General features: G+C 37.5%; 1 protein-coding gene across 2 annotated transcripts in view; it reads right to left on the reverse strand.

The window, feature by feature from the left end:
• GALNT7 (polypeptide N-acetylgalactosaminyltransferase 7) overlaps nucleotides 1–14,316 on the reverse strand; it is a 122,981-nt gene that overhangs the window by 54,676 nt on the left and 53,989 nt on the right. For both annotated transcript variants that reach the window (XM_033135199.1, XM_033135198.1), the window contains exon 2: nucleotides 1,394–1,851. In XM_033135199.1, the coding sequence (XP_032991090.1) occupies nucleotides 1,394–1,851 (458 nt within the window). The remainder of the gene's footprint in view (nucleotides 1–1,393; nucleotides 1,852–14,316) is intronic.

Consider the following 14,316-nt stretch of genomic DNA (forward strand, 5'->3'; position numbering starts at 1 on the left):
CTCAAAGAACCTTCTCTAATAGAGATGCGCACTATGATTGAGTGCACTATGATTTTTATAACTGAGACACACTCCAGACGAGGGACTGCAAATCCTGTTACAGGCCATAAAGGGTCCTTGCATGGCAGTTCTAGCTCTATAACTATCCTCAACCCCTGACTAGAAGGGTTGCCAAATAAAATACAGGACACCGGTTAAATCTGGATTTAAGATAAATAATTTTTTTTTTAAAGTGTAAGTATGTCCCATACACTATTTGGGACATAATTATACTAAATGTTTTCTGTTGTTATCTGAAATTCAAATTGAACTGAGTGCCCTCGGTTTTTGTTTGTTCAAGCCCCACGACTGTACTATGATTAGGGATAAACTGCTCCAAGATGCCTCCTTCACAGTCTCGAGATGTTCTAGCTCTTCCCTGTACAAGAGGTTATGTCTCTCACCATCATGGTTCCACGCTTCTACTCCTATCTTCTTTGCGTGCTTCAGTCATCTCCTCTCACTCTTACCAATAAACACATGAAGGCAAATTCTACTGAGTAGCACTATATTAGGTACAGATTTTACTAATTGGTCATAAAGAATGCTGCTGTGGGTGTGTGTGCGCGTGCTATGTTAACCTTTTAAAACGAAGATTATGTTAATAATGCACCGTCAGGAATACATTTTCAGAGGTTTCTAGTAGCAGTGAATTACATATGCATCCACATTAACGGAAGCTATTTAGATCCTATGGGAGTAGTACCGGTTATTGAATAAACTGAAAGAGAAAAGCTTTGAGTTCATTCAATAATCGCCACGTAGCAAAAGTTGAGAGTTGGAAATCCTTTATTTTACATTAAACTACATGAAAAGTATTTGAAAGCTTAGGCCCTAGTTTTATCTGAGTGTTCCTTTTGCATACTCAGTTTCAATACTGAGGAAAGAATGAGAGGAAACATAAATATTTAGTTCATTATATGAGACATTTAAGGCAGTGTTATTGTTATTGTTCCTCAACAAGATGGATCCAGGATGAAAAGCAACACGGCAATAAATTTTGTTATTAAAAAACTGTCAGTTGAACTAACCAAAGTATTTATAGTTGATTTACATCCTGGTGCAAGCTCATTTTCTCACTGTGGACTGGTAACAAAAAACTCACAGACCGTGCCACTCTGGGGAGCAGATATTGAGTAGGATTGATGTAGGAAACTCCAGAATTGTATATGTCATAGCCTCAATAGCACGGCATAAATGGAGAGATCTCCTCCTTCTGGCCATTTTGTAGAGCAAAGATCCTCTTATTTCCTTGACATAAAGGCATAACTACTTTCTCCATTCTAGCATCTAACTAAATATCTATCAAAACAATAATTGCCCCAATTTTAGAAAGAAGAGGATGTGTGCTTACTCTTCTTGTCGTAAGTCATTCACGCTGCGGTCCAGTGAGATCATGTCACTTGCCACCATGTTAAATCCAAACTCTTTAATGCTGGCTTGAACTGCATGTTTGAATTCTGGTCCCAAAACCAATGGCTTGGCTTTCTCTCCAGGGCCACCAACCACTCCATGAGGCTCAGGTTCTTTGGGTTCAAAGTTACCAAGGATCCCTGGGCGTAGCACAGGATCACGGTAGGTGAATGTCTGAGGCTTAAAAGTGAGATACTGCCTCTGCATTATGTCTCTCTGGTTCTCTCCTCCAGCATGGCGCTCTTGTTCATTTTTGGCTTTGTTTTTTCTTCTAATAGACTCTAAGTCCACTTCTACTCCTTCAACATGAGGCCATGGTACCACAGGTTTGAATCTGTCATCCCCAGGAACTAATCCATTGCCTCCTCGGTTAGGCATGGGGTTGACATCTCTGTCTTCCTATACAAAAGGGAGGGGGATATACAATGAGTACATGAAGGCAAACCACAGCAGAGTTTATGATACCAATTTTCATGTTTAAACAAAGGCTGAGGCAACAATAAAATGGGTTAAAGTGTGAAACAGACGCAGGCCATTAATGAGGACTTCCCATTATAAGATATCTTTTGGGGTAGGGGGAAGGAAATGCCAAGAAAAACTATTTCCTTGCCTTACCATTCCAAAATAAATGAATGGATGCGTTTTTTACTTCTCTACTTCTAAATCTAACTCTCTCTCAAATACCTCTTAATAAAGCAAATTGTTATGGGTTAGAGCAATGAGGTTCTAGGACCTTCGACAAAAACAGACATGTTGTACAGTATGTGGTTTTCCCAGCTGACCGGTGTATGATAACTAGAGCTCTGTGCCAGTAATATAACCATATGGCAGCAGTGGTGTTAGATGGCATCCATCACTGGGCTGGCTTCGTGCCGCTAATGGCAGAGGAACAAGGCAGGGATATGGACTTGGTCCCAATTTGGTATTTTCTACTCAGTGAGACCTTAGCTGAATTGAGAACTATTTTTCAAAAAAGCTCTAATAACTGTAACCCAGTCAGTTTGGACTTTTAAATCACACCCAATACCTAATTTGCCCCATTCCAGAGGTAAAGAGATTTTGCATGTAAGGATACTCGGTAAGGGTTGCCCCACACCCCCAGCCTTTCTGTTTGGACCACCTTATGCAGATCTTTCAGTTAGAGATCCCGAGTGCTTTTGCTCCTGGGGTGCTATACGTGAAGTATTTGCTAAACCAGTACCGTTCTTTGCATGAAGCAGCGTTCTCAACCTGAGCATCGCCTCAGTGGTTTAAAAAAATACTGATGTCTGTGTCCCATTCCCCAGACTCTGTGGTTTAATTGGTCTGGGTATTCAAATTTTGAAAAGCTCCCCCCAGGTGGTTTTACCATGCATCCAAGCTTGAGAACCTCTGACTTAAAGGAGAGCCACTAGCGACAATTTGATAGGGCGAATTTAATGGGTTCAAAATCGAATTAGTACTATCTGATCAAAAAGTTTCTACCGTGTTAGAGCCACCTTCAAAACTAAAGTTAAAAACTTCGCTTTAAAGAGCACAAAAGTAAGGCTCTAGGCATGATGTTGACATGTATGTTGCTATCTACTAGTAGTTTAATAGAGACAAAGACCTCTTTTTAGAAAGTCAGTTTATTCAAATGTGAATTTCGCTGATGCTGACGTTTTGGTAAGGACTAGCTAAGGATTAATTTTAGAGAGTTCAGAAAAGAATTTTAAAAATTTATCTATTTGTTTAGATAATATAAGTATATGATACAAAATTCAAAGTATTCATAAGGGCATATAGTTAAAAGCAAGTTTTCCTGCCTTTTCCTCTGTAGAGGGCATCATAGTTAGCCATTTCGTGTGTCTTTCTAGAGATGTTATATGCATGCAGAAATATACATGGGTATATACAACAAGAGAATTTTGGGGAACATGGGATATATACCGGGGACGCCAAAAAAATGTATACACATTTTAAGAAAGGAAAAAAACTGTATTAAAATTGTAATATTCAATATATACTTATAACAAAAGATAAATACAATGTGTATACATTTTTTTGGCAGCCTCTATATTTTAATTAACTCATTAATTAAAAAGGGAACCTGTAAGATATTAAACTGGTTCAAAGGTAAATCCAAAGAACAAACAAGTATATAAACATCAAGCCTGCAAAGGGGGAACGTTCATAACCACTTCCGGTTAGGTGCTGCCTGGTTGGAATAGATTGTTGCTCAAATAAACTCCTAAAAAATAAATTTAAAAAAAGGATACTGCAAAGATTTACAAATAGATGCAAAACTGGTAAAACATGTCAACATCCAGAGGGTAATAACCGATTGCATTCCACGGTACACAATTTCCTTTTCAATGGACAAGAACCTTTCACTTTACTATCAGTTTCCTATCATTTACTGGATTGTAAAATAGCTCACAGATAATGAAAGGGCAAGTTAGCTAGAAAGCTGAGTCAGATAGTGTGGCCAGTAATCTTTTTGGTCCATTTCAAAGTTGTTCCACAATTTTCCTCCTATAATACAAAACTGAATATAAAATGCAACACTCAGCCTGATTCTATAAATATGACGCTTTTCTTCGGACATGTGTTATAGGTAGATAAGCCTTCTGGATCAGGTTTTTCTGATCGTCACACACCTGAGCAGCAGGGACTTAGCTGGAGCCTGGCCTGTGAGTCTTACTAAGTTAGGGTCAGAGGTGAATAGGTAGGAGGCGGCCCTGCCAGAAATCTTGTATTTATGAAGTACTGAGGAATTAACTCGTTAAGGACAGGAAGCCAAGCATGACTCTAACAAAGATGTAGGCACCGATGCTGTGAAGTGATTCTGATGATGGAAAAAATATAAATTTCTTCAATTTTTCTTCTGGCTCCTTTCCACAATTATACTCACTTATGGCAATGCTGTAAACAAATTAAAATAGAGAAATCATTATAAAACTCTAAAATATTGGACCCAAGTTGATGACGTTGAACTAAATATAACACACAAAAAGGAAACACATTCTCCGCACTTCAGTTCTTTACATCAAGGCTCCAGTGAATCGGTAACAGGGGAAATAAAAAATGAGGGGAAGGAAATGTCAATAAATTCAGAAAAGTAGATTGAACAGGTCATCAGATGTCAACATCCATAACTACAGCATCCACTATGTTGCTTAATATTCCACAGGGATAAAACCACGCATTGGAAGAATGTAGAATATGATAGTACATGATATCGAGATAGCCAAATTGTGAAATACATCGTATGGTGTATATTGGCCTATGCTAATGTAAAAATTGCAAATTTAAATATTTCTCAAATTCAGCCATCTCAACAAGAAAATATTTAATGGATCGAAACTTCAAGCTTATCTTCCTTCAAAAGTTGTTTTGATCTGTTCTTTGACTTATGGGTTCTTTGTGTAAAATTTAACTGTTGCTGTTCTTTACAGCTCTGTTACAAGTCTACCAGTCATTCCACCCTCATTCTTCTGGGTTATCTCATTCTCTTCCAACCCACGTACGTGATGAGATTTATACTGACCATTCCTACATCCATTTCCTCAGCCCGTATCACAGTTCTGATCTCTGGACCTTACAGTCAACTGCTTCCTGAACATTTCTACTTATATCAATCTGGTAGCTCAATTCAGGACACCTCAAACTGAACTTGACCCCACATCACAAACCTGTTTCCATTACTGCCTTTCCTACTTTGGAGACTCAAACCACCATCCACTCAACTGATCAAATCCAAAACCTGCATTTCATCCTCAACTTCTAGTTCTCTTTTATTTACCCTACAGATATCCAATCTATCACTAATTCCTGCCAGTTGTATCACCTATGTAGCTTCTGAAATTGATCACGTCTTTCCACTACCCTCACTGCCCCTGCCTTATAGTTCAGGCCAATCTCATCTCTTAACAGGATTACTACAACAGCAATAATAGTGATGATTAAAAACACTATGGTCTACATGCTTCACAAATATTAACTTATTTCATCCCAAGAGTTAGGTTCTATGATTACCATACGTATTTTATGGAGAGAAAATCTGACCAAGAAGTCACCAAATGTCAGAATCAGGATGTGGTAGGACCAAAATTTGAATCCAGGTGGCCTGGCTCAAGAGCTCATGCTCTTGACTACTTAATGCTTTAATGCTTCTCATTCTAAGACACGCACTTACTGTTTTTCTTCATTATTTTTTTTACATAGCAGCCATAGTGACTTTTCTAAAGTTCAAATATGAACATGTTACCTTCCCTGATTATAACATCTCACTGTTGGCACACTTCCCTCAGGAGAATTTCTCCTCCTGAACAAGGTTGATAAGACTTTTCAGGCTCTAGTCTGCACTTAGTTCTCCACCATACCCACTAGAGCAGGGGTTAACTTTTTCTGTTAAGGGTAAAGTAGTAAACATTCTTAGCTTTGCAGACCACAGCGTCTCTGTTGCAATTATTTTAGTCTGCTGTCATAGTGCAAAAGCAGCCACAGACAATATGCAAATGAATGGGTAGGGTTGTATTCCAATAACTTTATTTACAAAGACAGGCAGTGGGAGAATTTGATACCCTCCCCTCCACCTCAACCCCTGCACTAGACTGTAAGTTCTGTGGAAGAGTAGGGGCCATGTCTATTACCACTGCATTCTCAATGCTTATTCTGGCATGTAATTCCTCAATAAATATTTAGTGAATAAATAAATGAATACTAAAATTTCTGCTTTGGTTATGAGAGAGAGTCTCTGAGAAGAAAAGGGAGAAAGAACGGAGACTATGGAATGAGAAAGAGGAGCTTGGATCAGATAAAACATTTCTGGCAATACTTTATAAATTCAGCAAGAGAATGGGACATAACTTTATATTCTCTGCACAGTATTGTACTCTTGATAATGCTACATAAAACTCACCAGAAAAATTGAATTTGCTCACTTCTCAAAGCCTGTATGTCATTAAATCTAAAGGCAAAACCAAATATGAGAATTGTCTGTCTAGTCCCAAGTCAATTAAGAATAATCATGTCAAATCTTAATGTTATATGATTCAAAGAATGGCTATAAAGCAGTGTCATAACTAAACTCCCGTGAGAAGGAAAACTACATACTCCTACTTCCTGAGAGTGAATGAGAATCAGCAGATGCCTTTGTGACTCACTGGTACTATGATACCTTCAGGAGCACCAGCTGATTTACCGTACAGTCAAAATCAATGAATAATAGTTGACCGGAAATGCAAGAGGATCGGTAGATAATTGTCTAAGATCAGTAAGTGGATCGGTAGATAATTGTCTAAGATCAGTAAGTTCATAAAGGTGGAACTGTACTGAAAAATAGAATCACTTATCACCAGACGGAAATATCAGAAATTATCAAAATTATCAGAAATTGGGTCAGACAATTCACTTTACACCTTACAATTTACAATGTTCCTCCCTCACCCCCAAATCCTACTTATGTATGACATTTTTCCAAGATGGCATGCTTTGATAGAAATGGTATGAATATGAAGCGATTTAGAAAAATGGTCTTTAGAGCAAATGAAAGTAATATTGATTTAGACTTGAAATTATAGGTGAACCCTGGAAAACTAAACTCTTAATGATGAGCTTCTGCAGTCACATGACCTTTTGAGAAATTACAATTTAGCTTTAGGGAGTGGCCACTGCTAACAAGATGAACACTGTTTGGTTTTCATTCTGCAATGAGCCACACAACTTAAAAACATAACAAGTCAAATTTAATTCAATGATTTAAAAACCCTCTTGATAAAAAAATACCTTTAATTAGAAAAATCAGCATCCTTTCTCTACTTACCTTAAAGGAGCAGAAGAAACAGGCAAAGAGAGCAGAGAGGGAGGTGAAAACAAAGAGATGCTGGAGTGCAGAAGACACAGGGTGTGCTTGCAGGCTGGGCCTCCCCAGACTCTCACCAGCATGTAGCAGGATGTGAGTGGGAGTGTGGGGTACCCCCGCCTCAGCACCTTTGTTTTCCTCTGGTTACCTCGAGCTGGATGCTAAGCTAATTTGTCCCCTACAGACATTTTGTCTGAAGACAATCCAGTCTTGCTCCTTTCAGAGGACTGAGAGTTGACTGCACCTGAAGTCAGTGGCCCCACTGGGCCCGGGAGGAGAAGCAGGGTCAAGTAATTTGTCTTTGCCGAAGCAGAGTTTAACATGGCTAAACCCGAGATTAAATGGAGACCTCACCAGTCCTTGAGTATTTAGGATATCCCCCGTTATGGAAGAGGACCCTATTCTAAATACATTTTAAGACCCATAAACTAGGAAGAGATTTAAGGCTAGTGGTAATGTCTCTGTTGGCAACTGGGACAGAACGGAAAATGGAGAAGAGTGCCGCTGACCAGTAAGAAAAAAGTATTACATTCTGATAGAAGAATTGTCTCCTGAAAGAAATAGACTCATTTAGGAGAAATTCCTTTTCTTAGCTTTTTAATTTGTTTTTCAAAGTACCAGGCCAGTATATAAACCAAAAGGTAACAGAATGGAGCAAACAGCATGGCTGACATCATGGTAACCACCAAAAGAAATCAGGTCGGCAATTCTAGTACTATATACTAGACTTTGGTAGGGTAACCACTAGTCCAAAGTACTACACAGTAAGTACTACATAGTAAGCCAATCTGACCCGGACTTACTCTAGGGACCGAAACACTGCGACTCTAGACTATGGAGAGCTGCTATTACATAATAGCTAATGATTACTCCTTTTATTTTCTCTCAAAACTTACAATACATTATGGCAACAACAGTTACAAATGTGTAAGTTAGTGCTGCAGTTTTAACCACCTACTGGAAAGATTTTTACCAGGTTCATAAAAGGGCACTTTGAGTCAATTTACTGACACCCCCTCCTTAACCAAATAAGCAAAATATAAAATACAGAATATGATACAGATCTATCCTGTACTATTGTGAATAATACTGAAATAGGTGTCTTCCTAAAAAGTTGGCTATATCACATTTCAGAACATTCTGTCATCTTAATAAGAGAGAGATTTCCATCATAAAAGAGCCTCCCAGTAAATTTCATAGATGTATAACTAATTAGTCAGCATTTGCAAATTTGGATTTTCATGCATATCATGTCGTATTCTTAAAGCAGTATCTACCTGCACCGACACAGCAATTTTTTGAAGATCTTTGTGCACTTTGTAGAATAATCATGGTCAACTACAGAATATTTACATACGGCAAATTTTAAGTCTTGTGCTCTTTTCCCCTAATTCAAACATAATTTCTCTCCCATCATTAGGATGAGGCAAGCTGAGTTTGTAATTTGCCTGAATTAAACAATAAGAAAACTAAAAGTAGTGAAAACATATCATATTTTCGGTAGAAAAATACCAGTCACTTTTGGGCAATCAACTATTTGAATTTTTGAAAACCTTCTGAAGGTTATCTAGAATTACCTATGGATGGCTGGAATGAGTTATTCATTTATCCTGATCCAAGCACCCTTTTGGGTCCACTCTCTGGAGATTGCAAATTCCATTTTTGAGCAGAAGGCAAAGGCATGCACTGTTAATCCCAGCGGTTTCTAATCCACTCAAAGCTTTTTCCTCCTGGGAAATGTGAAATCTGGATGCTTGAAGTGAAAAACTCTGACTCCTTCTAAGCATTTAAAATCATCTAAGAAACCCAACAAAGGTTAAACTTATTTCAATTTAGTATTTATGAAAATATTGAAATATCAGTTTCAAATGATTCTTCTTTGCATAATAATTGTGCACTGATGGTATCCCAAGTTATAAACAGGTGAGTGTCCAATTTTCACGGTTATCCTATTTCAAGTACATAGATACTTCAGTAAGTTTTGATATTTAATATCACTCATGTCACTGGACATTATATGTGAGTACTCTTTTCTTTTTTTTTTATCTCTGTGGGAAGGCACCTCTTCATTCAAAGTTTAGGAAAATCACTGTTCAACTGACAAGAAATATTACCTTTGTTTCACTAGACTGCAAACTTAATGAACAAGCATGAATTTCTGCATAACATACTCATATACATGTATTTAAAAAGTCTCAGAGATGAGAGGCTATACTAAAAAGAAAAACTTCTAAAGAATAAAAATATTCTTATTTTAAGTTTGATCTTTTATATTCTAGATTATTCCACTGATTAGGTATAGTTTCAAAGTGGTTTTGACGGTGCTATTAGTAAGCATGGGTAATAAAACCCATTCCATTTCCTCAGAAGTAATAGTCTATATTAAAACAAAATTTAGTTTAACCAAACTAAAGTAAGTGATGAAATTGCTTAAAATTATGACAAAATTTACTTTTTAAAAACTATGTCAATGCACTGCATTTTTTTAAAGTATCGAGGTAGACTGCAAATTCCTTAATAATAAAAACTATAAAATTGCAACATATAAATGAAAATCACAACTGGAAAAAGGGAGATTTCACACAAAATCCATCTCTGTATTGACACTATAATCTCTAATGTTCTATTTTGTAAATGTGAAATTACCACTTACGTCCAGCTGGTTCAGGCCAGCAGTTGTAAACTCAGGAATGGGCTCCAGGGAACCTCCCTGCCTCCTCCCACAGTCTTGTGAATGCTTCCAGCACTGCTCTTTCGGCATTGCCTTCGTATCTCTTTACATATTTCTCCTCAATCAGACTGAGGGCCCTTTGAGGATCCTGAGAGTATATAATTTATGTGTGTGTCCCACGCTGGAGTAGACAGTAAGTACTCAGTACATGTTTCTTCACAGACTGAGGAAATGAAGAACACCTAGCTGGGGGTCACTTATTATTACCTTGCTGGAATATAAACTGACTTTGGATTCACTGTCTTTTATGCCACGTCTTGGGGTGGTTTAAGCTACCATTTTGGGAATCCAAATGAAATAACTATAATTAGCTTCCCTACAAATCTAAAATTTGAATAATCCTTTTTTTACTTTCTTCTCTTCTTCAGATTGAGATAAATCATGCATGTCTGCAAGTGAAATTTGGTACTTTATGGAAAATGAGTACTTTATTTAAATATGAGAAAGTAAATCTGTGGGTGTTAGTCTTAGTCCTCTAGGCCAATTTATCCTGCAAATGGTTTCCTGTTAAATTTGGTTCCTGTTGTAAAACAGTAACAGGATAGCAATTCTAAGTCAAGTCAGAAAAATATCAGATAATACTCAAGGGGGTCAAAAATTAAAAGAAGAAACGGGCAATTAAAGGATCAAAATACAGGTTAATGTCTATAGTAGAGGGAAAAAACCCCAACAAATTGATTATCCTTTTACAAAAGCTTTTATTTGTAAGCCTGTGTAATGGCCCAGATCAAAGTTATAGTATTATCACAGACAACTAAGAAGTCTATGAAATACATGAAATTTAAACATATTTATGAAATCCAAATAATTTTTATTTTTCAGAGATCTTAACACAAATTCATGCCTCAGCTCATGAACTAAATCATATATATACTTTACAGGTTGAAAAAAGTCTTTCTTGTTGCAAATATTTAATATTAAATCTTTAGCTGATCTGAACTACATTTTAAGAATCAAACATGCGTATGAAATAAATGATCAATAAATCATTTTGTAGTATATTTCAAAAGGTGATGAAGCTGTATTTGTCAAATTTATGCCATTATTTCAGTGGTAAGAGCACCGATGTCAAGACAAGGCTATATATACAAGATACACCAATGTCATTTAAAAGCCCCATCTCCCACAGGTAGTAAAAGGCAGATTATAATACCTTTATAATACCTCTTAAAATAAATAAAAATATATAATTTAAAAATATATCATAAAAGGATATAGTGGGAGAGTTAAAAAGATTTTAACGTTCTCTGTCTGGAAACTAAGGAATCACTGAATTTTGAAAAGAAAGCTCCTCAGTGGTATTTTCATTGGTAAAAAAAAGCATAATGAGTTACACAAAATATTTTAATAAAATTGTCAATATGTGATAATAAATATCCTACCCTGTTATTCCTACAAAATGACTTGTCTAAAAACAAGAATGGTATTAGGGAATGATTGAACAGGAAAAAAAAAAATGAAAGCAAAGCAATGAGAGAAAGATTATAAAATAAAATCTGTTAAGATTTTTAAACACATGAATAATTTATGTATGCATATACATTATGTATGCACACAGAGAGAAAAATACACACTTTAAAACCAAATAGCTTAGTAGGATAAGAAATAAGAAATTAACCCTGCCGAATAAGGCCCTTCACAGGAACAATCAGAGCATTTCATCAGGTGGAGAAAAGAACTACTTAAAAGCTGAGTGAATTGAAAATGAGATCCCATCTCCTCTTCTGCCCACTCACATAATGTTGAAGAATTTTCAGCTTGTGCCAATCAACTCGACTTTCTTACCTAGAAGAGCTCAGGATCTTTTTCCCCTCTCTTTTCTAGATCATCTTTAAAATATTTTAAAAGAGCGATCCCCATATCAGTCCTTGGGTCCACACTGTTAATTTATTTTTTTTTTAATCAGGAAAGTGCTTATTGAGTTCTATCCTTTGATTCTCGTTTTCAATAACAAAGAACTTCATAATCTAATACCAAAGTCAAACAATTTAATTCTAATTTCCTTCACACCTGGCAATCCCAGTGGAAAGCACGTGATTCCCAAATCTTCCCGAAAAGTTTATCAAAAATTACATCACCAACAGAATCATCAATACTTCTTACTATAGTAAGGAAGAAACATTGTACTGAGTGAGAGCAGAATGAGGTCAAGTGTGGTATTTGTGTTGGGAGAGAATGTTTGTAATACCCTTTTGAAAGCTGAAAAGGTAATGTCTATCATCTCTCTAGGGGACAAATTCTAGAATGAATACATCACTCCCACATGAAATGTTACTACTTTTTGCAGCTGGAAATGCATAAAACAGCTTTTCCTCCAGTGAGTGCTTCTTTGCTTTGCCCTGAAGCTTGGCTTTTGTAACAGCTCATAGAAAAGTATTGCAATGTGGGGCTTTACAACACATACATTTTGATTAGCATAAGAATCTTCTCTTGCAAATCTAAGAAGAAAAAAAAAAAATCACCTCAAGAAGGAAAATTCCTCAAAGTTCTTGGGGCAGCTAATCAATTTAAAGTAGGGAGCAACATTTTACTACCATGTCATGACTATAGAAATCCATTTTAGGAGGGTGTAACAAGGAAATATAACTATGTGAGACAGAAAAAATACACTCGGAGTAGATCAAAGTTAGTTATGTAATAAACTTGACATTTTACTGTTCACCTATCAACAGACCTATCTCAGGAGGGAATGCTTAGCCAGTGATACTCTAGTTTGTCATGAGTGTTATTTGGCTTTCAGGTTAGTATTTCTATGCATCATTAAAAGATAAAAGAACTGTCCTTTTAGTTATCCAAATATTTATTACAGGTCTAATATCTGCCAGGCACTCTCTTAAGGTGCTGTGTTATAGAAAAAGGCCCTACCTCTGAGGGAGTCATAGCCTGGGGAAGGGATGCCTGAGAAGGCTGTCAGTGACACGATCCACCATCTACGATCTACTTGTATGTTTCAAAACCAGCAGACACTCCCCAGCACATAGATGGTGGGAATAGTTGGTAGGTAAGTGCCCTGGGGGGAGGGTGTTGGCAGCCATTCTACACTGAGGCAAAGGCACAAAAGCATAGAAGAACATGGAATATTCAGGGAACTCCAAATGGTTTGGCGTAACAAGTGCAGAGGACATATGGAGAGGTGCAGGAGATGAGACTCAAGATACTGGCAGTGCCTCAGAGTGCCTCTTAAGAAATGCCAAGAGGTTCAGACTTTATCCTCTTAGAAATGGGAGCCATGAGAGGGGAGCATGCCAGATCGGAGCTGAATTCTAGAATGAATGCTCTGATGGAAGAGAAGCTGAGATGTTTTCAGGGGGATAAGAAAAACATTTAGAAATCAAATACTGGAAAAAGCAATGTGGGAGAGAATTTCAAGAAAGGAGGAGTTGACAGGGCTAAATACTGCAGGCAAGTTGTTAATAAGAATTCCAAGACTTGAGGGTATAGACAAGGGAAGTAGTTTAGTGTCGGTTCTACAGCATGACTCACTCACCAGCTCTGGGGTACACGACACTGGCAGAGACCCCAAGAGCATGGATCTAGAGCGGCTTCAGGACTGCTCACAATTAGCCCCTACCCAGATGCAGAGGGATGATTTTCTATCATCTAGAGTGCTAGAGGTATTTCTGTGATCCTCTTGTTCTACCCCAGACATTCCTTTGTAATGTCCAACTGATGGACTGACAAGTACGTACTGACTACCTACTCTGTACCAGGCTACACAGATACAAGGATGAGCAAATACAAACTTGCTCTCGTGGAGCTCTCTGTCCAGTGCGGGGGACATAGAATCAAGTAATCATACAAATATGGTGCAGTAAGAGCATTTCAGGAGTGTTGATCTAATCTAGGAAGTTAGGGAAGGCTTCCTTGAGAACGAAGGATTACTGAGTAGTGATCTGAAGGATGAGAAGCTAACTAAGTAAAGAGAGGAGGGAAGATTATTACAGATAGAGAACATTTTGTGCAAAGTCCCTACAGCCAGAAGGTCTATGATATGTACAAAGGAATAAATGTGGCTGGAGTGGGAATAGTCAGGGGCCCTGTGCCAGATGAAGCTGAAGAGAGGTAGCAGCCAGACCAAGCAGGGTCTGGCGTCCATGGTAATGAATTTGGTCTCATTATGACAGCAGTGAAAAGCCAGTTCATAGTTTTAATGCTCCTGGAAGGGACACTAGCTGAAGAGTAAGAGAACAGACTGGAAGGAGGCCAGAGTGGATGGAGAAATTTAATGATGGACTGGATATGTCTGGTGAAGGAGACGGAGGTGTCAGGGATGGCTTGAAGATTTCCAACTTATATAACTGGATGCTAG

This window comes from Rhinolophus ferrumequinum, chromosome 18 (genome assembly GCF_004115265.2).
Source record: "Rhinolophus ferrumequinum isolate MPI-CBG mRhiFer1 chromosome 18, mRhiFer1_v1.p, whole genome shotgun sequence".
Taxonomy (NCBI): Eukaryota; Metazoa; Chordata; class Mammalia; order Chiroptera; family Rhinolophidae; genus Rhinolophus; species Rhinolophus ferrumequinum.